The sequence below is a fragment of the Hippocampus comes genome, unplaced genomic scaffold (assembly GCF_001891065.2).
Source record: "Hippocampus comes isolate QL1 unplaced genomic scaffold, H_comes_QL1_v1.1 scaffold343, whole genome shotgun sequence".
NCBI lineage: Eukaryota > Metazoa > Chordata > Actinopteri > Syngnathiformes > Syngnathidae > Hippocampus > Hippocampus comes.
Genome location: NW_017805280.1, coordinates 223,176 through 248,648, shown reverse-complemented (window position 1 = coordinate 248,648; position 25,473 = coordinate 223,176). Strand labels below are relative to the sequence as shown.

Here is a 25,473-nt window from a genome sequence, read left to right as displayed (position 1 = left end):
TAAAAGCTGATGAGTTTTTATGAGAGGTCTTTTGGTTGTAATGTGATAGCATATACTGTACCAATGATGAAACAGCGTGGACCATACTAATTTATAAAAGCACAAATATTTTAACAGCTGTCAAGTTTATTATAGTTACAGAAAACGAACAAAACACTTATACAAAACAATAACAAAAAAAGAACAAAGACCAAAAAAAAAACGTTAACGGAATTAAAAAACAAAGTGCTTGAGAAAGATTACTGAAACTACAAGGTCCATGAGGCACAACATGACATATTGTGAAGCCCTTGTACCACAAATGTAAGACTGTCAAATCATGGTACTGATTGATTGATAGCGTGTCATTTGCAATGTTGAAGTGATAGGTATCGTGTCGGTTTAATTCAGCGTTTCTCTAGGAGCATCCAAATGCTACTTTTTAGTGAGCAAATATACACAGTAAATAAAATGTTTGTGTAAATACTATTGGGTCATGTGAATTCACAAAGGACATTGCAATAGAAGCATAACGATAACGATGGCCAAATGCTTTCCAAATGTGTCACTTTTCGACAGCACTTTCACTGTTCACTGTGAAGTCAGCCAAACAGATGGACACCTCCCCCAAACGTCTGAAGACAAGAATTAAGGAACAACAAAGTGGTGAATTACTGCTGTGTGGCTTTGAGCGACGGGAACTTGTTCTTAAGTCTGTATTGTCAAAAGACCCCAAATTATACCGACATCTTCTGAAAATGTTCTATTTGGAAGGATCTTGAATCAAATGTTGCTTTCAGCAAACACTTACTGGACTGATTTATATTTCCTTATGGTCTCTGTGTGATCAAGAAAGATTGGATCAAGTAGAAAGATTAAGTGAGTCTATAAAGTAGCAATATTTACTGTTACTGAAAAAAAAGTAATAAGTGTGTGGGCTACGCACTTTGCCAGAGGAGTAAAAAGTACATCAGTAACAGTTAGTGAATTGCCAGACAAAATCAATGATGGTGGACTGCAGCTGTTGGCAGCATAATGGGTGTGTGCAGCAACATAATTCAGACCCTGACTGAGATACAGTTTGTTCTGTTTTTTTTTTTGCTGGATGTGACCTGTAGTTCATTAATTTACTCTACTTACCTTGTGTGTGTATGTGTGCATAGGTTTTGCTGAGCTTTATATTGGGGAAAAGTGACTTTCATTTGAAGTTTGGGATACAAGATGTTGCAGGCCAAACTGGAGCTCTCAGAGGGCGGCAGTGAGTCGAGGGACTGCATCACACTCCTGACTCTCTGCTTGTGTTCCTCTGTGGGTGGAGGCTGAAAGACACCACTCCGTATCTGAACAAAGGAATGAAGATAGGCAATTTGATTTTGCATAATTAAAAAAAAATGATAAGAGGTAATAGAGAAGAATTACGAGTATAACAAGACATGAAAAGATCGCAAAGAATAGAGAGGAGTGGGATGTAACACCATTATGACCGGCATGACAAAAGTTATGCAAAGGAAGATTAGAGAAGCTAATGTCATTTTTCAATTGGAAAAAATATGAATTGAAAAGGACTAGAGCAGTGGCCCGTAAAGTACATGACACTCATTGATTGTCTTCATGAGCTTCACTCATCTGGCAGTCAGCCAATTTTCAAAGGCATGTTCAGAGATTTTCCATAAGTGCCATGATCCAAGCAAGCAGTGTGCTCTCATAAGATGGAGGCAACAGATGGCAGTAAAGATGGACTCTAATGTGGGTTAATTACAATCACAACATGGCGGAGTGCCCCTCCTGCCAACGGATCTGTCAGGGTTGCAATATCCATCCATTTTATAATCTGCTTCTCCTCATGAGGGTCGTGGGCACGCTGGAGCCTATCCCAGCTGAACTCAGTCCCAGCCAATCACAGGGCACACATAGACAAACAACCATTCGCGCACACAATCACACCTAGGGACAATTCAGAGTGTTCCACTAACTTGCCATGCATGTTTTTGGAATGTGGGAGGAAACCGGAGTACCTGGAGAAAACCCACGCAGGCACGGGGGAGAACATGCAAACTCCACACAGGAGCCAGAATTGAACCCTGTATCTATGCACTGTGAGGCCGTTATTGTTATAACACCAGTTTGCTGCCAGGTGCAGATAGCTTCCTCCCAAAATGAAACATGACTATAAAACACAGGCAGAGGAACACCAACTCTGTGCGTGCGTATCCGGGCTTAAGTGAGATTCGACGGGACAAGAGGTGACGACAGAGCAAAAGTCATATCAAGAGAAGTGTTTGTCACACTGCAGCCTGTCTCGTCACGCAAACCATCTCCTGCAAATAAGCAGGGAGGCGTTAGTGTTAGCCTGGTTCATGATTCCCAGGCACACACACACTCCACTGGCAGACGCCATCATTGTCACTCCTATTCGGAGCTACTCTCAGCATACCAAAAGCATTTCTTCTGTCGCATGCTCTGAAAGTGACACCTTAACCCCTATAAAGCTGCTCTCACGCAGTGTTTTACACTCAAATGTATCCGCGCTGGCTTCTACACGGACAATGACCAATACTATTGCTTGGACTATTATTAATTTTATCACTATCCATTTTTGATTTGGTCGAAAACAAGTGTATAATAGTGAAAGGTTTAAACCAATTACAATGAGAAGCTTGCACTCCTTTTGAGTTTTGTTTGACAATCATCATAGTTTAACGCAGTGGCTTTCATCAATTATTTAGCCACAATTTAAAAACATTTGTGCTTGTGCTTGGAAGCAGCTATGCTGGCATGTGCAACATCTTTATTGCAGTAATGTTCATCGTTCAATAATTCAGAACATTGAGAAAGAATGACGATAAAAACTTTGTGAGGATTCCGCTGTGGATAGCAAATGGAGAATAATGCAGTAAGAATAAGGGCGGTTGGTCAAAAAGAAATCAAGGTCAATGAATTGAAACATTGCAGAGCTTAGTTTTAAAAGTGTAATAAATAATGTTTCATCAGGGTTTTCTCGAGCAGTGCAGGCAGTGCCAAGAAAAGAACCACTTTGCCGGTACGGTACAGGACTGCCAATTCAGTACAGTGGAATCGTTGGAAGTCGCAAATAATTTGTTTGAGAAATACAAAAGAACTGAGTGTGTTAAGCTGCAATTGAGACAGAAGTCTCCATATTAGGGTCAAGTTCGGCAGTCAAAAGACAAAGCTACGCTAAATCCTGTAACCACCCTATGTGGCAGAGCAATCTGAACCAAACTTATCAACATTTTGTGTCTGTTTTTGACAGTTAACCTGATTTAAATTGGGGCCCTCAGTCTTGTTTCTCTCCTAAAGGACTCTTTGCAACAAACTTGGGCTTTCCCGTCTTAGTTATTATTATTTTTAGGAGAAAATGCACACAGACAAAATTGTTTGTCCCCGTCCATCAAATCGCATGGACATACCTGTGTGAGGAGTAGCCTGAGGGCTTGTGATGCTTCCTGGCTGAGCTTCTTAACTCCTTTCTTCTCTACTGCATCTATCACCTGAAGCAGGTCAGGCTCCCACTGTACCACCATATTGCCATGCTGCACAAGCTACACCGGACATAAACACATGGGTAGATGTGGCCACGCGCACAGCTCCACACTTGTCCTATTTGTATTGTATTTGATCACACAGAGAACCCTGTGGATCAATGTACTGCTCTTAGACTAAAGCGCCATAAATGATGCTTGATTCCAAGGTGTGGGGCGTGTGTCACATCTCACAAGTGTGATGACCCTGAGAATGGCTGGGTGCAGGAGGACGTTCTCTCCTGAGCTCTGCAGGCACAAGAGGAGGAATCGACTCCATGGCTGACAAACCTCATAATTGGCTAAAAATCAACACACACACACACGCACACACACAAATGTGTTAATGCTAAGTATGAATACCAATGAACTGAGACTCAGCCCCTCTATTTGTTCCAGTAACAGAAAGAGAAAAAAAAAAACATCTACATACGTGAAGGGTTATAACAACGCCTATCTTCTAGTTTCCAACAACGGTGAACTGATGAGTTTGAGACCAGCGTTATGACTTTACGAAACTTTGTGGAGAAGTGGTGCGTGTGCAAAGAAGGAAACCGTTAAATATTGATGTTTGGCAGTGATTGCCTTCAAAGTCCATTCTGTTTGAGAAGGAAAAATGTCACTGCCCGTCAGTACATAACATAAAAACCAGAAAGTGCTCTGCTAAGTAGGGAACTTAAGGACAGTGCTTTGATGACATTTCTGTGCTTTAGAGCATATTCTGCTGTAGTTTTATCCGATTTTGTTTCTTTCTGCATCTTATCAGAAATGGTTATCGAGCTACAACAGGAAAAATACACCGCACTGTAGACCCCTCGACCTTGATGAAAGACTGCTTACAAAAAGGCTGTTTTGTCTCTCCCAATGGTCTGAAAATGAATCAATATGGGATGTATCTCTGAATCCAAAAATGGAAGTCAACTGTTCCGGGGTAGACTAAGTAGGGGCTAGCAGTACAATATACTGAAAGGGCAGACCTGACATGAAATATTTTCTTATGAATACAAATGATACCTGTCTGAGGACTCTTCCTCTGAAGGAAGCCAAGCACGGAATTTAGACAGTTGACCGAGGCTCTCAGTAGCAGCTCATTCTTCTGAGGAGGGAAAGTTGAGAAGTCGTTATACCTCTCGGGAGAATAAGAGTTACCTTATACTACCAACATACCATATAAATGAATGTGCAGCATAAAAAAAAGCATATCTTGATGCTTGAAGGAAAATATATTTCAATCCTGGTATATGATACAATCAGAAACAGAAGGACAACGCAAGACCAAATGGAGAGCCAAGATGAGGATTTAATAATAACTGTCTTTCCTGATGTGGCGGTCCTATCCCAAAATAATCACGTAGGCAGATAGATCAAAGAAACACAGAGTACACTAATCTTGAAATGGAGAGGTCAAGAATGTCCTCAGGAGCAAGAGTAGTTGAAAAATGGTTTGCTTCGAGTCACTTCAGTCAAGCAACACAAGGCTAGAACATTCAAAAATCTCTCTAGAAATGATCAAGATTTTGGACAAATAGCAGAACAGTCCTGCAGGCTTACCGTCAATAAGTAAATTCTACACTACTCTTTATTTGCCTTCTCGTTCTCAGTTGGTAAACACCCGCTCATCGCAGTAGAGGGAGCGAAAAAGCGAGAGATTTGAGAGAGACAGAGACTGAAAGCTTTACAAGCTGTGATGCACTACAAATATGAACAGTCAAGTATACAGACAGCATACAAATTATACTGAAACCCAATCTCCCACCGAGGCCATACAACCTGTAAAACAAGTCCACTGAGAGCAATTAAGAGGCACCGAGCCCCTCTGGAGCCAAGCGGGAATAATGCACCATCTTCAAGTTCCAGGGGTGTTTCGCCAACTAAGCCTGGACCAGTGGCCACGCACACCAATGTGGTGGTCAAGTCAACATTGAGTAAGGCCTGCAGCAACCTCAAGTAGCTCACTGGAAAGAGTAAAAAAAAAAAAAAATGCAAAAATGTAGATGGCTGGGGACAAAACCATGACAAGGAGATGGGATTTCAAAATGTTACAACTTGTTACATTTGAGTCAGTACTCATGCAGTTTTTTTTCCTCCAGCACACAACTAATCAGAGTTGTGTGCTGGCATAGAAATGTATAGAACTGTTGAGAATTGAATTGAATTGCCACGGCAAAAATCGAAGCGACAAAGATGGCGTGACCGATAATAATATGAGCCATGATTGCATGCAGTCTTTCAAACTGGCACTCTGCTTTCATACATTGCATTGAGAGAAATGACATTGTTGAAATCGTTACCCAGCAAGAGAGTGTCTGTATTCCGTTTCTGAATAAGTATTCGCTGCACAGCTGTGTCCAGACTCCATTTGAGGCTTTTGTGAACCTTCAATGAATGGAGACAGCAAGAGAGCGAGACAGAGGAAAGTAAACAATAGAAAGTGGGGTGAATCAGAGGAGCAACTAGCTTTAGCCCAAATGCTTATTCTAAGTATGAGAGTTTGTTTTATCCTCAGCTGCGAGGAGACTGGGAAGTCACACCAAAATGCATTTACAACAGCAGTTTTGTCATTAGAAATTTAAAGTTCTTTTGTCTCATGTGAGGAGTTACAACATGTACCTGGATCGAGTGCTCATGCTGCAAAGTGATGAGGGAGGACAGCAGAAGATGACTGCAGCACAGCAGGGCTGAGGAAGAAGCAGCTGAAGAGACGACGGATGGCGCAGAGGATGAGGATGAGGAGAGGATTGTCTGAAGCTGATCCATCACTCCACAGTTGGAGAGTAGCATGGAGACAGCTGGGGAGGAGAAGGTGCCACATCGTGTGTCACCATGTGTGTGTGGTTGCGCATCACAGGCCTGTCACTTTGTGTGTGACTTAATCACCCCCCACCACCATAAAAAAACACCCACGTTGGCCCACACAGAGCTGGTAAACTAATACACAATAACCCACTCGCCCGTACATAACAATATTTTGATTTTGAACTGAATTAAATTATCCTAATGTTTTAATTGTGGTTAAAACTTTGGCCTGGTCACTCCCATTTTGTTTGGTCCTGGTGGGGATTGGGACTTTTATATACCGTAAATTCATGTTTGCATGCATTTTGTCTGCTTGGCGAATTTGCATTTCTACCAGCAGAACATCTTAATATAAAAAAGAGAAAAAAAAATTCAACATAAAGCGCTTTTTTTTGTGTCTCCAAGGCACCTTGATGGTGATATTGACTCAAGAGCAGCCAGTGTCAAATGGTATTTTTATATCTTTCGCAATACTCAAACCAATCTCGAAGCATCATTTCTGTCAAAATAAGACAGAGTGCAGCAAGTGTTCGAAGCGCAATTGGAGGTTCTTGGAAAATACACACATAAATTGAAGAAAGAGAGCGTGTCAAACCTCTGTTAGTGCAGTGTGCAGGAGAGAGACTCAGGCAGCAGTACAGGTAGCTAAAGGCAGGTAGCAGACTCTCCGTATTGGACTGATGCAGCCGACCTGCAATATTACTGACTGACACACACAAGGAGTACATGCAAAATCAGGTCTGCTGGTTCTGATCTCCATGGGCAACGCTCACAGACATTAGTTTCAATACATCAACAGGAGACTATGATGTGATTACCTCACCCGTGCGGAACTGTGGCTAGTCAAGACCAGGCTAATTTAAAAATGACAAGATGAAAAATGTAACACCGGATAAGGCTAAGTGAATGTATGCATGATCTCAAGCCAAGTACAGTACTACCATAATTATTCACGGAGGGATTTGGACATCAAGGTGCATTTATCTAAAGGTTTAATAAATTTCATCATCTGCATTGTGCAGTGAGAGCCTTTATGTTGACGATCTTGAAGATGAGTAAGGATACCGCTCATGAGGAAATACAGATGAATCCAGGCAGGATAAGTCAGTCAGTCAGTCAGTGCACAGCATGAAGATGAATTAGAAATGTCCTGAGGTAAATCCGCAATCGTTCTTAAAGCCTGCGGTGTGGCTCACAGATTACAAAATGGACAATACATTGGGTCAAGAAAAAAAAAAAAACTGTAAAATATTGTATTTGCTTCCCAGTGGTTTGGGAATAAAGCTCTAGTGCTGATCCAGTCGGTCTGTCACACACGTATTTGTGTTAGGTACAAGTCGATGGCAGTGAAGGATCGGTGTTGACTATGTGGAAGAAGCTTTATTTCTGAATAACATGCTGGGGAGGAATAGTGTGACCTGCCAGCGGGGGTGTTTTGACCTCACCATGGTAGAACAGCTTGAAGTGAACTTCGTCCATCGTACTGCAGGATAGGGAAGGTGAGAGGCTGGCATGTGTTACACAAAGCAGCTTAAGCACCAGAGGGAGGGAATTAACTGCAAGAGAAAGAGTAAATGCAAAAAAATGAATGAGAGGATCTCATCATTGTATGAAAATAAAGCATTCCAATGTTTTCATTTACCAATGTCATCATTATCCAATCACAATTGTCTACAGTAAAATAATTTAAATTACAGGCACGATTACAAGTGTTTCATTGATGTGGATTTGAATACAACTAAGTAAAAATGTAAGATATACAGTGTAGCGGTGTCAAACTCATTTTGCCTACCTTCTTCAACAAGTTTCTGTCCTGGTATATGGGCCACACTCTCGACACTGAGCTTCTGCAACACCCGGAGCAAGGCAGGTTTCAGACTGGTACACAGGTCTGCCTGAAAGTCACTCTGGCCATCCAATAGAACCATCAGAACTGATATTGCTCGCTCTGCAAGCGATGCCTCCCTGATACAGACTATGTCCTATATGGTAAGACAGTCAAAAAGAAAACAATATGGAACTTCAGCTGTCCTTGGCTTTGCCAAATCAAACCAGTTGCTACAGGTTAAAGTTGAGCTTCACACAAGTGTCGTCTGACCTTAATCAGTCAAATCTAAAGAATGAATAGCATCTCAACTGTTTTTAGACACACAGGTGGGTTTTGGAGTACAGTGGCAACAGCAGCTCGCTGAGATGTGAAAATACCGGTACATGTTTTTCTATTTTTAGAATTTCACCAATCATCTTCCTGTGGTATGCCGTACTCCTAATGAACTCCAATTTGCACAATATTTCTGAAGTCCATATGTATCTTGATCTCACCAGGAGGATTAGGATGACAGACGGGTGCTTCTTTAACACAGACAAAAGCTCCACAATCTCAGTGGCGGGCTCCTGTTCTTCCGCCTTCCCAGCACATCTATTCTCCTTAACATGTCTGTCTGTCTACACACGCACGCACAAAAAAAAAAAAAAAAACACGATTTTGATGAGTCTCAAACGTTAGACTGTAACTAATTGGGGAGAAAAAAAAACATCATATGAGGGAGAATAAACCAAATGCTTTTCACCACAGTCAGCTCTGCATCTGTGGACTGTGCTTGTTTGGTCAACCAAAGTTCCAACACCGGGGCCCCAAATTTTTCTTTAAGCAGCGCATGGCCGCAAATGAAGTGGAGGACGGCAGGATGATGGATGTAAAGCGATGAGAAACTTTGACAGGAGGAGAGAGCCTTGGTGATACAGTCCAAAGGAGCCTTGAATAGGTTGCCGAGAAAAGGTGAAACATAGGAATGCTGGGATTTGTGCTGCCACACCAGAAAAGTATAAACTGCTTAGTAGAAAATTAAAATGTGACTTGTGCAAAAAAGTAGAAATAAATAAACTATAATGAGACATGATGTATTATGTAAACTAAGTTACCCCATCAAGCGTGGTGCACTCATCATGTGTCACCGCTAGCAGATAAAGAGAAGACCGTAGGACCAAGGTAGGGAGGGTGCTGCTGCCTTCCTCCTGCACTGAACGCAAGAGCCACACTACACTGGAAAACACTGTCTGGTCTGGGAGGAGCCTAGTTCATGCATGCAACACAAAAGCAAAAGAAAAGACAAAATAGATACAGTACAACATCAAGAGTAATTTTTCCTTCACACCACTTAAGACCGTATTTATTTATTTATTTCAATTATTGTGACACGTATCAACAATTCCACTCAATGTGGATGCATGGGGCCCGATTATTGTTTCAAATCTGCGTGTACCTGTCTCCTTGCTGCAGGGCGAGGTGTAGGATGATCAGCAGGCAGTATTGAGTGGCTCTTGGACCTTTATAATCACACAGTTGGAGCCCCGGGGACTCGCGAAGCAGTGTCGGCCAGTCTGAGAGCCGACAACACAGTGAGGAAAGATTGGACTGCAGGAGATTTTCTATTTCTTCTGCATCTGGGTTGGAGACCGTGGAAATACAAAAGAATTTTATCATCAAAGCACGAAGAATTATTCAACAACATTATGTTCCTCATTAATTTTTGCTTATTTATCTTCAATGAAAATTTTAAGAAAGGCAATAAAAATATGTAAAATGTAATTTCTGTGCAGCTAAGTTCAGAAAAGTTTATGGAACTTAATGTTTCCTCGATTACAATGACAATAGGTCACTCAAAGAGTGAGTGATTAACCTGGAGCAATCATGACATGACATTGTAAATGCAGTCGTTAATATGGAGTTGTTCTGACTTTTGCAGCGAAAACAGTTTCCATTTTTCAAGACTGTCCTCGACATCATTTAAGATCATGATAGGTACAATTTTTGCTCAATTATTCCCAGAACATATTTGTGGTCAAGTTGTTGCTGATGCTGGGAGAGAGTACCTGGTTCACCATCTCCCTTCCAGTACATCTTAAAGGTGTTTGATTGTGGTGGTGCACTGGCACACATGCCCTTACAAACACCTCTTCTCAGAAGGCAAATGTTAAAGGAGAAGCGGGGCAAGGTGCTGTTCGTCTTAGACGGCTGCACACGGTTTTTTTTTTGTCTGTTGCCAATGGAGCAACGCGAACGTACCGCTGATTGTCAGATGGTAAATTTACTGTAGATGATAAGAAATTTTGACCTATCACCCAAACTCATTGAGGGGACAGAAAAGGAGAGTTGTGGCAGTGGAGGCTCAGAGCAAATAGCACAATCAAGAAAGAGATTGTGAAAAGGCGAACAGGTGGGGTTAATCTATACCATACAATCATATCTCGACATAGAATTGCAGAGTCACCAACTGAATGAGGACACAGCGAGGTGCTTTGCACTCTGCGTGTGGTGCTACCGCGCGCTTGGATCTGCATACCCTGTTGGGACGTGCCAGAAGCAGGAACTGACTGGGAGAGCAAACACATACTGAGTTTCTGTAGGAAATCACAGCAAGCCACATTTAAATGTGTGTTTCTGAAAGAATATGGGAGAGAAAATAAGTATTAAAATATGGAAATGTCGGAAGGAGTGCAGAAAAAGGAGTGACTGATATAAATAAAGAATGAGGACACCTTTAAGAAACAAAGCACCCAGTGAATTCAGCTTCGAATCGGCTAGATGTGATACTCAAATGGATGCCACCATCATTTAGTCTTTCAACAATTCATTACAGCATCGAGCAGTTTTGCTTTACACTTATTGTGTCAACTCCGTTTTAGACCACAAAAACATACAGAGAGAAGAAAGCTGTATGGGATGAAAACAGAGACACGGTAGTTTTGAAAACAGAGAGAACTTTCTGGGGCACCACCAATTTATTATCAGCCGTACAAAAAAGCTACACGTTCACCCACAAAAACATCAGTGCAGTGTACCTGTTTCCCACGCAGAAAATCCCTTTGTGTTCCAAAGCCAACTTGTAGAAACCAGAGGACGCTGGAGGGAAGAAAAGGTCAAATATCGGGATGAGACAGCAAGTAGGGGGAAGATGGACAAGCAGAATTACCGGTATACAAAGTAAACGGCAGAGGGAACAGAACATATTAGGCTGGCATACACTCGTAAACTGAAGCAGCTTTTACGAACAGACACACATGGACAGCATCTCACGAATCTAGTTATTGCAACTTTCTGCTTGTTCGATCAAGCCACAGTGAGTCAATCACATGAATTGTTTTGACTTAGTTTTTACCCTTCCTGATGTAACCCATCCTCATTTTTTGTGTGTGCTTGGCACCACCCGTGGCACTGGCCATGAATCCCACCCGCAGCATCTGCATGAAAGCCAGCAGCATGTATCACATACACTCCTCTTTTTCCTTTTCCCCACAGCAAACCAAATTCGGCTTCTCTTCCTCTTAACACCAACTGCCCTTGTGCCATCCTTCACTGCGTCTATTCCTCTTTTCTCAGGTCTTCCTCATTGCAGCTCATTCTGACCTTCTCTGTATTCCTCTATCAACAGCCGCAAGGTAAATAATGCATCTGCAATTTCACTTACCCATTTTATTTGCAAAGGCCGGCATAGCAGATGGAACGAGGGCGAATAGGGAGGACAAGACCGAGTAGAAGACCTGTAGTATCTGAGGACTGGGTGCATATTCACACATCCGACCCCCCTCCCCAACCTGCCCCTCCCACCCACACACACACACACACACAAACCGAAATGATAACTGTACACAACTGAAAAGAACTTGACGAGATTCATTCGCGTTTGTGATGCAGTTTGGATGAGAAGATGATGAAACAGACGTTTGCCATTTACAAGTGTGTGCGCGACCAACACTCACAACAACAGTGGGTATCCACAGAGAGTCACAACACCGAAGCAGGCATTGGCATAGAGACTCCAGTGAGTCAGGCCCATGGCTCTTCTTTGATGGCGCTGTAAATGTGTTCTCCTTCAGAACAGGATCTGATGCACACTCCTCAGCCAATCTAGACACACACAAATACCAACAACAATACAAAAGAAAACCCGTGTCTGCCAAAGTAAAGAAAATGCCATGAAATCAAAAAATACACCAAAACTGAGCAATTATTTTGACTGTGCAAAGATGTGACTTTCAAGGCTGACCTGCAAGCAGTCTGAAAACAAAGTGAGGAGTGAAGCATAAATCCTTCTGCCCAAGATTCCGGGCTGTTGTGCTCCGACTTCTTCAGACTCACCTATTAATACAGAAAATTGGAAAATGAAAGAAGACATAAAGAATGTCAATGTCAAGTTGCTGACAACTTCAATGGAGTGGGACAGCCTGAAATACTGACAGCAGCTGACTGATGATGCCCACCTCTGGTTAGTATTCGTCGTGGTGGCCAAAGTGGTAACAGAAGAAATGGAACAAACAAAATTGAGGGGACGATTATACAATGACTCAACTGAACCAGTTGCTTCTGTTTGCTTGCTGATTGGCTTTCATTAAATTCCACATCACAATCAGAGTCCGCGGCTTGAACTTTCTCGGTGTTCGTAACGCATGAAGATTTTTTATTGCAAATATTGAACATGTTGCAAATTGGTCAGCTGACCGCTTGAAGAGCAAATTGAAAAGAAAAAAAAAAACTTTAAAAACATCACACACTACATGATGATTTGGTCAAGACCATCTTTCAAAAAAGATGACAATCGATCTGAGCAAAATGTGTCTCAAAATCAGCCAGAAGATCTTTAGGTGTGTACCAGGCTTGAGACATGAAATCAAATTTCCTTTAGCCAGTTTTTAAGTTTTCATTGAGGCACATACATACACATATTTTTTTATAAAACACACAAACTCACTCTACTTTGCTGGCTGCTAGAGGCAGGAAGCTCGGGGAATCTTTTTGTGATGGCCCCAACAAGTCCTTGTAACTCCTGGTACTGGACTGGTCTGGACTGGTGGTTCATTCTGGAGAAGTTTTAACCAAGTCTTGACAATAAATATAAATTACGAAGTGATGATAGAGTGCCCAAGGGCCAAATTGTAATCAAAGTAATAATTGTACAACAACCATACTTAGAATTTCTTATGTACTGATGGATACAATTTTGAAGGTTGGGGTTAAAGTTTTTGCGAGCGCACAGAGCGCTCGCCGGGTCCCATTCACTTGACTGAGAGGTCTCCACCTGCTTTGCACGCTGCAGAGTGAGGAGCCGCTGACTTGGAGAGGCAGCCAAATGAAGGAAACTGAGCTCTCCATTCAGAATGAATAAGCACTGGTGGCGAGCTTTGTGTGCTGCTCATGAAATCACAATCACACAATCTCATCCATGGTACATATGAAATTGTAAATATGGTTCAATATTGTTGTAAAACAAAATACTGTATATGTACTGTACACAATGAATTTTGACTTGACGGCGGCGGGCCAGCGGGGGGCAGTGGCTTGCTGGCCTAAACCCAGAGATACGTTTTCGTGAAAGCTTCTGTGCATTTGAAGGGATGTACTTTATTACGTCACCGCATCGTTCAGCAGGTATTCATATTTCGAATTGCGGCAACAACAGTGGGCGGGACTCACCACTCGTGAAATGTTATGGCAAAACCCCACAACCCGCATGCTGCGAGTGCGCACTGTGCAGTGTAGGCTTGCCCAGTTCCGTTGATCCCAACCCGCGCCTGTTGTAAAAGCAAACGAAGCTGTGTGGTGTGGTGGTATTTGGGGTCAATGGAAAAGTGGCATGAGAGAGCTTTCTGGCTCATATTGTGTGATTGTCTGTCAGGTAAACATGTCGTATGAAGGATGATCTGTGTGTCTGTTGGACTGACCATTTTTTTCGATGACGGTTTTCAAATTGACGGATAAGATTATTTGTCGGCAGTGCTGAAAGTGGTGAGATTGTGATTCTGTACAGCTTTTGCAAGTTTGAGGAGCACATCATCCACGTGTCCTTGGCATTATAATTTATGAGGCTGTCATGCATGTTGATACCTAAAGAGATTGGAGGCGGCGCTGGCAGCTTGTGTGGCTACACTCAGGCAGGGAGAAGAAAGTCCACAAAGCACAGCCTTTGAAACCGCTACAAATGCTGGAGGACTGAGGAATAAGTGCAGATTTGTGGGGTGCCTGCGCGCACACACACACACGCACACACACAAACAAACAAAATAACAAAACTCAACTAAATGCAAATAACCTGATTTTATTGAGGATTTATACAGCTTTATGCCAAGTTATAGTCAATACTTTTTAACTCCTTCTGAAATTAAATGGAAGAGAAACTTCCCAATGTTCCCAATGTCGAATGTTTTCCAAAGTTGGTATAGAACAGAAATGAAGTGCATCTGCTCCTAAGAGTCCCAAATCAAATCACATCACATCTTTTGACAAAGGGCCATTAAAATTACAATATGCTCTTGATGCACATCATGTGCAATTGTTTTTTTGTTTTTTAAATGACCATTCTCACTCCTTAACCTACACAAGACACGGAGGTGGCTAACATAACAAATAGGACGAACTATTGACATTCCAAATATTGACGTTTGTCACTGCTACATTATGCAGCAACAAAACTATTGTCTCGCTACAGCCACAATAGTGGTCTGCCTTTCAACTCTTTGCGTACACACACGCACACGTGCACACGCACTCATGCACGTACAACCTAATCTAGCCTTACCTTAAACTATGTTTAATACCACACACAGGGTTCGACTGTGCTCGAAAAACTGTGATGAGTCTTGAAGACTCTGCGGCCCTCTTATGTGTACTGTACTTTTGCTTGTTCAGCACTTTTAAAATACTTTCTACTGTACGGTGTCACACAATGTAAAGGACAGCTTTTCCTAAGATATCTATCTGTAATTTGTGACCGGGGAAACATCCAATTAAAATTATGTCAATCTTCCAAAAATGCGGCAGTGTTTTACCGTCTGCTGATTTACAGCCACTTAGACAGTTCATTTAAATCTAATTAAACTTCCCAGTGCAAATCATACAGCCTTCGACATACACGAGTACACACCATTTCAAAACTTTTTTATCCATTTCTCAGTAAGCACAAATTACATTTTCATTATTTTGATGATGATTTTGAAGACTCCCATATGGTTGAATTCTTGTGTCTGAAAATGTTTTAAATAGCTAACATTTTGCTTTGCCAGACTTCATTCGGTGTGTGATTTATCTGGAGTTACTGCATTGAATTGAATTAAATTTGTGAAAATAAAAATCATAATGATTGTGTGTGTGCAGTGTGCACAGAGACACGTGTGATTAAAATGGCTCACATTTGTGTTTTTTTGTTTCTGTCGTATGTCATAAAAACATCCCAAGAGTTTTTCAAAAGCAATGTAGTGGATTGTTCTGCCATGGCCAAATCAACGTCACAAGTGTAGGCTGTCATTTTAAAACTGTTTTTGTTACTGAGCAGTCTCACCTTTCCAATATCTTAGTGAGGAGAAAGAGCCCTTGTTTCAGCACCTCCACGTTAGTCAGCTGCAGTGCCTGCTTCAGACTGCGCACCAGGGATTCAATACCTAACACACACACAATAGCATGCGCATAATACATCACACAATGACATTGCTATGTACAGTACAGACAGAATGGTGTGCAAATCTCCTCAAAACTTAGTAGTCAATCATTAATGAGATTTGTGGAAAAATCCCTTTCCTCACTTCTTAATTCTTGATCTTACCAAGACATTTTGGGCACAGCTGGAAGCAAGCAAGCACGGTTGGATGTGTTCAGTGTTGAAAAACTGGTGTGGTTGGAACTGGGCCAATGGTGACTCCAGGCCAGGTCCTTTCATCCAACATCACTGATTTAAATATTCCCAATTTCTAATGACAAAGCATGTTCTTCCATTTTGGTCATAGAGATTTGGTCGCAGGTGTACCACTACTTTTGTGAAAGTTTCAAGAACACCAGTTCAAAGTAAAACAGAGAAAAAATAAAACTGGATGATGGCAAGCTCCCTCACCATATACTGCGTGACACTGGGAGAAGAATAGTGGGTCTTCAATCAGTAACAGCAAACAGCTGTAGATAGACCACAGCAGTACCTCATTACTTGTATCAGCCAGCCGGTCAAACAGAAACTCTTTAAGGTGAGAGGGAGAGACGGAGAGTGGGGGGAGTGAGGGGAGGGAGAGGGAGAAAGGGAGAGAGAGACTGAGATTCAGACAAAGGAGCAGTCTGAGGGACAAAACAAATACCAATGTCGAAGACAGTGTTCACTCCCAAAACGACGCAAACGCCCCTTTCTAACTGTGAGTGCCTATGAGGATACAAAATGAAAGAAAACTCGCACAGAATGCGCCTCTCATGCAAGTGATTTTAAACGGAAAGAGAGGAGCCACTTTGATTGCCGTCGAATCAAGTGAGCTGTGTTTACGTAAATAAAGGTGCAAAGTGGCCTTTTTTTACACTGCGCCACCTTGCACGGGTCTAACAAAATATCAGAACTTGGTCAAGCCCACCTGCGTGCAAAGTTAGAACACGCTTACCACTAGACTTACGCTGAGCATGAAAATGGATCTCAAAGTGCACCTGGTGTATGTATGCGCATTTTACCTGGTATGTCAGCTTTGATAAAAGGAGCACAGTACCGAGTGGGAGAATGAACAAGAATAGCTGCAATGCACTTTGCAGCGGTCACCTGCAATGTATCATCACCACTCAAGAGTAACTGGAAACAGAGAACGGACTTTGTTAGAATCACAACCAACAACCACATAAAGATACACAGCTCCGAAAAAGGTTGGCATGGTTTACACACCACTGACTATGCTTGTTTAGTTTTGTCTTGACAGCCTGAGATCGAGTGGTAGAAATTACTTGGCTTCCTATTATTTTTCAGTCTGTGGTCAAACTTGCTAGCTGTTTATAATTGTGTTAGATTGTGGCATCACAGGCATGAAAAAGTACAATAAGATATCCAATTAGAGTTTCAAAGTTTTTTTATTTACTCTATGGCGTGACTGTCACGTTTTAAAGGGATGGTTTGTCTTGACGATTGATTGGATGTACCGATAGATTACTGAATTTATTGTGTGACTGTACACAGTCATCAACTAAAGTCTGAGCTGTTCTGCTATGCCATCTACACATTGATTTCCCAGACATGAAGCAAAAATATTTATCCAGAGCAGAACCCCTTGATTCCCTTTGCAAAGACACACTAATCCAGGATTAGACTTTGTCACTATCCAAATGCAAGTTTTGGTCATGGAGGCAGGATGTTTGGACAGAAACCTTTTTCAGGATGAGGGGGAGATGGCAGTGGTCGGGAGTCTGTTGCTCTTGGTTTTGGCTGCTGGAAATGGTGCTCCCATTCTGGCTGCACATGAACTGATCACCAGCGTGGCTCATAAGAACTGAAACCGCCTCTCCCCACTGCACTAGAATCCACAGTAGAGCTACAACATGGAAGATATGGTGTCAAAACGATTCATGACATCTATGCAAATTATAAAATTATACGGGACACTGATATGTTGATAGCTGTACACAAAGTTGTTTTACCGTAGATCTGTTATGGAAACAGTAGTCTCTGGAACGCTATCGAAATATAACTCCAACAATTTTGTTCAAGGACTATAAAATGTTGAATAAATGCAATGTGCTGATGCATTGCATGAATAAAATATAACGGTTTAATATACACTGTAGTGTTGAGGTCATCAAAAAAAAAAAATAGAGCACATTAAATGTTAATATGAACCCCATAAGTCTCATCTGGAGGTTGAACACTGCCGACTGAGCATAATGAGTGCTGCAGATGTGCGACAAGAAGCAGAATAATATAAGCCCATCTACATTCAAATAAGTGTCAAGGTATCTCAACTCAACTTAATTTATTTAACTCTTTCAAAACAGCTACGGCTGCTGAATGTACATTTCCACAGAGATCATGAAGTGTGGAGAATTGAAATGGAATACAATGGGTACAATATGTCATTGTGCATTATGAAACAACCCAACCATCCTATAACCATGGAACAAGTGAAATGCAGTTTTTGCCCTGTGAAGAGCACATGAGAATAATAAGAAGAAAATGTTCTTCTGGAACTGTCTCAAACATACATAATACAATAATTTAAAATTAACCATCATCCTTTTCTGAATCGTGAATGATGGAATTTTCAAACTTAAGGGAGACTGAATGCATTTTCTCCAACATTGAGTACAGGATAACAACCCTAAAAACTAGCCAAGTGAAGAAAGATGAGCCACAATGCATTCATAATAATAATCAATGTGATCAATTATTTTGCCGTTCAACTTTGTAGACTGTTATGAGGCTAGTATATTTGAAGCTCTACGATAGTAGAATAACAAATGCTAAGTTTACTTCAGCTATTTTGACAAAAAAATAAATAAATAAAATGCCCTGAAGTTAAATTACATAACCTACAACTAGGTGAAGTCTAGCTGAAATCATGGTCTTCTCACTTAACAAGTCATGGCTGAAGACTTCAGTACACTTTCTTATACATCAAATGATAGTTATACATGTACATAATAATAAGAAGAATAAGAAGAAGAAGAAGAAGAAGAAAGGATTAATGATGTGTTTCTTACCAATGCAATTGTTGATGAGCTGGGGGCAAGTGGCAGAGGCAAAGGTTTGTTGCAACAGGACACAGACTCTGTCCCGAATGGTGACCGGCAGGGACTGTGCTGTTGAGCCCCCGGAGGTCCCCAACAACTTGAGCCAAACATAGAGAACTGATGCCTTCACCCCTTCATCCGGATATAGCAAAACTGAGCACAGGCGCTCAAGTAAGGGCACTGGAGGACAAAGGTGAGAGTAACCATGTTGGGCTAGACGAGGCACGCGCAACTAGCCAAAGAAACAGTATCGATGCAACCATGGAGTAATACTGTATTCTGTCATACAAATTGTGTGCAAACACATAACACTAAAAGAAAACGCTACGCTGGTGAGTAGGCTTATAGGTACCGGTATTTGTATTTGTGTGTGTGTGTGTGTGTGTGTGTGTGTGTGTGTGTGTGTGTGTGTGTAGAAAAAAAAGCCCTTGGCAACAAAATGCTGCTATTAAGTTTCAGTCTAGCAGTGACCAAAAATGAAAAAAATAAATAAAAAATAACCCGCCAAATGCTGCCATTAAGACGAGTGCAGCAGCTACAGAGAAGAGTGGAACAAAATGAAAGGTGGGAGAGAGACTAAACCGAGATGAGAGCATTAATCACATGCTCATTACTCTTCGCCGCGATGAGAAAGTGTGTCACTGATTTGGAAAGGGACTGTGATAAGGAGAAGGTTGCAAAAGAAAGATAGCTAGAGGCTGAATGAGACAGATGTAAGTGAGGTAGGGACAAGTGTCCAGATCATATAAATGAAGAAGGAAAGAAAGACGGGCAGATACCACACAGCCAGTTGCTGTGGGGGGGGGGGGAATCATCCTTTAAAACGAATAAGGTTTAGTTAGGTTCAAGCACCACTGACAACATAACTTTGAACATCTTACCAGTGAAACAGAGGCTTTCTTATTAAGAAAACAATTTAACGATGAGCCATTTCACTGATTGAGAGGAACGTACATTGCTAACAGCCGGCTAAAAGCCTGAACTCAAATTAGACTTCAAATTAGCATGGATGTCAGAGGTAGAATCAAGGAGATAAAAACAGTTTTGTACATCCAACAAGGCCAGGTAATACCACATAAATCATAGCAGTATTGCAGAAAGAGCAGCTGGAAGAAGAAAAGACTGTACAGAAGGATAAACAGTGTTTAACTCCATGGCAGGGACGTGGCCGCAAACAGGAGAAACTCCGCACTGACTAAGTAGGCGAGCCGAGCTAAAGCCAGGCTGCTCTGAGAAGCAGATCAAGAGCCAAGTGAGGCTTCCAGAAATGTTTGATTAAACCGAAGAATGTGAGGCGGTCAAGATGAGACGCAGCCATACCAAGAAAGGGAGGAGGAGTGGGAAGAGCGGAGTCTGAAAACACGAGAGATAGACAGAAGTTGGAAATGCAAGGAACACAAAGAGAAAATTGGATGACATCGACACAGGTGCCAAAGTGAGACAAGTAAAGGATGGATGCAACACATTGTTAAGGTCCTGTTGCCGTTGGCCAAGAGATGCTGTATTTCAATGCACGGTTTCAACAACAGTCCCATACTTAGTTCCAAGATGGTTGTCGGACCGATTAATCCAAAGGGGTTACCAGTTTGGATCACCCTTATGAAAGAAGAAATTTGTTCAAAGTACATTTTTAAATGATCACCTCGACAACATTCCCAGAAAATCACAATGTGTCATCACTGGTGAGCTATTTTTAGAACAGGCCCGCGGGCTACTCATGTCGCGGGCTACTCATGTCGTCTTTGGAAGCTACCCTGATCTCCACGTTGGTTAGAAAGGGGGTTTGCCATTAATTCTCAATTTGTAAGCAATTTTCTCGGACACAGTCAATATATTAAAAAAAAAAAATTAGACTGGCAAAAATGGAGAAAGATATGAAGTAACTTGGTTAGGTGGAAAGGCAGACGGCAAGAGCGATCGTGTGACATATACTCGGTTCATGTTGTCAGTGCGGGGCTGATGTCGTTAGTCATAACAACCCCATGGAGAAGTGTTGAGTGACAGGCCACAGACAGACACACAGTCAATAGAGGTAGCCTGCATCTTGCATCAGCATCAGGCGCCTCACTACTATTTGCCTCCATGTGAAGCTTGTAAAACTCACAAAGATGCTCATCGGGGTGAACAAATTGTACAGAAAGAAACACAGGAGTGGCTATCATAAGACTGACAGAGAGAATCTTTTTTTTTTTTAAATGATGCCTCTGAGAGGTGCATTTGCATTCATGTTATACCTGTGGGGTGTCATAAACAAATATTGCATTGACTTGCAGCTGAACTACTGGTTGGATTGCACACTGTTTTCAGGTGATAGAACAGACATGGGTTTGGCGATGCATTGCATATGAGGGTGACACAGCATCTTAGTGCAGCTGGAGCATAATTGAAAAGGTCAGTTTGAGAAACTGAATTGAGAGAGGTCAGGGAAAAAGATACAGTGTGAGACGTAGTGTATTGGGTAGAGCAACACATGGTCAAGTTTACCAAAAAAGAGGACACAGTCATAAATAAATTGGTTGAAATGGGCATCGGACCGAAACAATATTTAATGCAGAGAGGAATGTCATTTCAAATAAATCATTTAAAATTTTGGTTGAAGTCTCCTTCCCTCTATTCTAGAAAAAAATATCTATTATTTACAGTTGTAAACATTGTTCTCTAGTCCTATGACTGTTAATTGATAGAGGACAGTGTTAAACCATGTACCTCTTATTCGAAAAACAAAAAAACATGCAGATTCAGGTTTTGTTTTCAATGTACAGTGGCGGGGTAAAGGTCTTTATGCCCATCAATCGCAGACGAATGCCCTTTCATTTTGTTTTATGCCCCTTCATCAACCATCATCGACGGGGTCACGTGGGGTGAGGGGTTTGGAATGTCCCCACCCGGTCGGGTCTGACTTTTGCACGCCCCGCTTGGACTGCCTTTGGCAACAGCCTCTCACAATATCCGCACACTATGATTTATTCTCGGCCTCTTTCATCTTTTTGTGGCAAGCCACTTCTTCCTTCACAATCTAATTCAAAACTAAATAATTCAGTACACGAAGCTGTATATCAGGGCTGTCAAACTCATCTTTGTCATGCGTCTTATTGTCGTCGAAGTTTCCCTTGGGGGGGGCCGTTGTGACTGTGAGACCATAAACATGTTTAATCACCTCCTTATACTATTACATACAGAGTGCGCAAAACAAAAACAAATCCATAAATTAGAAGTCAAAAATAATAGTTTTTTTCAACTACTGTTCAAGTTATTGTAATTACATAACAAGAAAATGCTTGCAATGTGTCACCGTTTTTCTTTTTTTACAAATGACTGAAATCCTGGTGCAGATTTTAGCAAGTATCATGGAAGTTGACGTAATTGATTTGTTTTTGCAGGCAACCTAAAATGATGTGGCTTGCCAGATCTGGCACCTGTTGAAGCCTCAAAATCCGTTCTAGAGTTGCAGTTGTTCCGTTGTAGTGCAACGGAAGTGCTAAAAAGCTTGGTGGGCAAGGTGTGTACGGCAATTTTCTCTCAATGGCCCACTGCACCCCTGCCCCCACTCTGAGGGATTTTGAATACAATGAAACGGTGTGAATGTTCATATATGAGGGAAAGTGAAGGTCAGTTGATCGGCGCATGGGAGGGCAAACACCAAGACGCATTTGTTACAACTGTTTTCAAGTGTACAGCTTACGATCTTATGTGAGTCTTGCTTGGGCCTCACCGTATTGAGTCACTAAGATGAAGGCAACGCTGGGAATGGTTTCCACCAAACTCCCTAAGAAGTTGAACGTTGGCAAGAAACTCTTCACGTTGAGCTGGTCAATCACCTAGAGCAGTAATAAAAACTATAAAACCATATTCACACAGCAAAAGATAAACAATTCTTGAGGCGAGTAGAGTACTCAAATCAATGCCAAAGTTTTGAATAACGTAATTTATCATTGTATCACAAAATGATCCTGCCTCATTTTCCAGCAGCGTGCATTCTGTACACTTTTATTCATGCACACTTCTGATGAGGTGAATTGTGTTCTGTATTTCTGCCATCGATTTTACTATTTTGCACTTGCAGGGTGGGCTGCTGCTATTTTTACCACGACTCCCTCCCCCAAAGGTTACACAACAGCAGCAAGGGGAGACATGCGCGTTATTCTGTTTACTAAACAACTGTAGGAGGATGTGTTGTTGGCTGCAAAGGTGATGCTACATGTTTTAGCGTACAGTACATGTGTACATAAGGAGATTTTACCCTCTCGGTGGCTTTCTTACCTGTCTGTTTATTTGATCCAAAACGTAGTGCAATGGCAGCTCACTCTGGAGCTCCACCAGGAACAGAACCAGAACTGAAGACGACATATAAAGAAACATTTATTTTAATGTTCCGAGCAATTTTATTGTTTGTACCGTAGTTGAGTGTTGAAGTTATATGCCCCTTATTTTCCACTATTTGTCACTGTGGTAAACTACATTTTCAATGACTCCTGTATGTATGCAACCAAACTGAAAGCAATTTGAACAGCTGTGTCAACGTTAAGCAGTCATTTACCCCCCCACCAAATGAATCTGTTCAAAATTAGCCTATGAATATTTATTGCTTTTATTTGTCCTTTATGGTCATAAACGGAATATGAAACTCTTATGCTGGTATGACTAATGAACATAATGTTCATGTGACATATTGATTGATTGATCATATCAGTCATGATGAGCTGAAACACTGCTCTGTATACCGCCCACAATTTTCTCACCTAACAAGTTTTTGAGTGGTGTAGATGCTTAATTTTATCTTCTTTTTCTTACATATCCCAAGTTTCAATTGAAGTCTAGCATTACATCAAAGTTTCCCCCCAGGCATACTTAGACAGCAGCTATAAAATCATTCTGTCATTTGGATTCAAACTTCTAGTTCTGCATTAAAAACTCTCAGTTCACTGGGGGGTCAAAGGAAGGAAATATCAGCACACAGCAGGCTAACTTGATTGTTCAAATAAAAAGACAACTGTCAGAGGGCAGTGGAGGAATATTGCTCATGCACTTCTATGCTGTTACGATTCGAGTTGCAAGTTATGCAAGTAGCACAACTGTGTAATTTGTGCATTGGTAACGTAGGAATGCTGATCCACATTTGCTCTTTACCTTGATCGACTTTCTCCAGAGTGGCTGGGTCCACCATAGTGTGAAGCATCCCTGTGGATAGAGCAATAATGATGGGCTTGATTGCACAAGGTAACAGCAATGGTGAGGCATTTATGACCCTTTATGTGGTGATTTGCTCCATATCTTTTGTCTCTTGAACTGATTTGCTCAATAAGATTGTCTTCTGATGTGTCATGGACAACATTGCATAGAAAGAGATTAGGAGAAAAGTCAGTGTTGGAGGAGTGGATGCAGTTTTTTTTTTTCCTATCCAAATCAGTATTGTTGGATGCCCACCTCTGTGCAGTGATGATTCTTACCCAGTAGAGAATCTATAAAACGAATGGAGACTCGGTGGTCTTGTTGGAGCAACTGTCTCAAAGCCCCAGGAGAACACTTTAGCAACCCACTGATAGCGGACAAAGCATAAGCCTTCCTGACTGACTGAAAAACAGAGAACAATGAATGGAAAGGTCACATATCAAAAAGCGGTTGCCATTAATCATTACCAATAAAAGTATTTATACACAAGTCGGCGAAATTATTGGAACCCTTTGGACAGAAAAACCCACAAGGCTACTGTAATAATTTGGAACTGGCAACATTAACAGTAACATGTTAAATGTATAACAAACATAATTCAGGCATTGTTTTTACATAATTATTATTATTTTTAAAACAAACTAATATACCATTAAAGCAATGTGACAAGTGTCCACCGTCTTTGTAGAAATTTCGCAGATGAAAGGGTTGAGGAGATATACTAAGAAATCAAAATTTACTCACTGAAATCTCATCGGTTTCCAGCATTTCAATGACACAAGCCACGCAGAGAAGCAGCCCGCCTCCCTCAGCAGGCCCCAGGCGCCCACTCCATCTTGGGTCGTGCCTGAAGTGAATCTTGTCATATATAATCTCCTTGTTTGCCATTTTGGAGCTATGCCGTTCTAAATCACACGCACACAAAAACAACACGAAACATTACCTATAAAATAATTGTGAGAGTTGCTAACAAATGTGAAACTAATTAGCTGCAATGAAGCCAATGGAGCTAATACTAGATAACAACTGCAGGGTTATAAGAAAATACGCGTTATTAAGCGATGTTTTTTCTGTTCTGACTGTGCTCCTAAAACACTTTACTCGTGACAGTATTTAAAATATTTAATTACAATACCTTTCAGTAACAGCAGCAACAATTCGTGTGTAATAATGCTAACGCTAGTTAGCTAACAGCTCGAACGCAAAGGCCCCTTAATTTTGAACGGAAACTTTATTGATATGAACAGTGACAAAAGCTGTTTGTACGTGTCAATACCAATTGATTTTTTAAGCCAATTATATATAGATCTATCACTCTAACAAAGAAAGATTCATACCACGTAGTGGCAATTGTTTAAGAGATCGAGAAAAAAAAAGTACATTAGGTAGCTTAAAGAGTCAGACTTTAAATGCTAGCAAGAGCCCCAAATCACGTTGGACTTCTCTGTCACATGCACTGGTAAATACTGTACTGGAATT

The 25,473-nt window shown here is 41.4% G+C and overlaps 1 protein-coding gene across 1 annotated transcript; it reads right to left on the bottom strand.

Annotated features, from left to right (window-relative positions):
- Positions 1-185: 185 nt before the first annotated feature.
- Positions 186-25,435, bottom strand: mei1 (meiotic double-stranded break formation protein 1). Its single transcript, XM_019870961.1, has 33 exons — positions 25,130-25,435; positions 24,739-24,899; positions 24,273-24,396; positions 23,953-24,003; positions 23,086-23,159; positions 22,538-22,643; positions 18,796-19,005; positions 17,467-17,630; positions 16,786-16,900; positions 16,193-16,312; positions 15,647-15,746; positions 14,197-14,331; positions 13,064-13,172; positions 12,362-12,453; positions 12,074-12,222; positions 11,783-11,893; positions 11,157-11,217; positions 10,658-10,755; positions 9,578-9,758; positions 9,237-9,387; positions 8,885-9,070; positions 8,637-8,759; positions 8,107-8,296; positions 7,760-7,870; positions 6,910-7,020; positions 6,129-6,307; positions 5,810-5,894; positions 5,289-5,473; positions 4,533-4,614; positions 3,714-3,820; positions 3,408-3,539; positions 1,198-1,319; positions 186-614 (listed from the first exon to the last, which is right to left on the bottom strand). The coding sequence occupies exons 2-33, from the start codon at positions 24,880-24,882 to the stop codon at positions 545-547; spliced, it is 3,978 nt and encodes a 1,325-aa protein (XP_019726520.1). The 5' UTR covers positions 24,883-24,899; positions 25,130-25,435; the 3' UTR covers positions 186-544.
- Between the last annotated feature and the right edge of the window lie 38 nt (positions 25,436-25,473).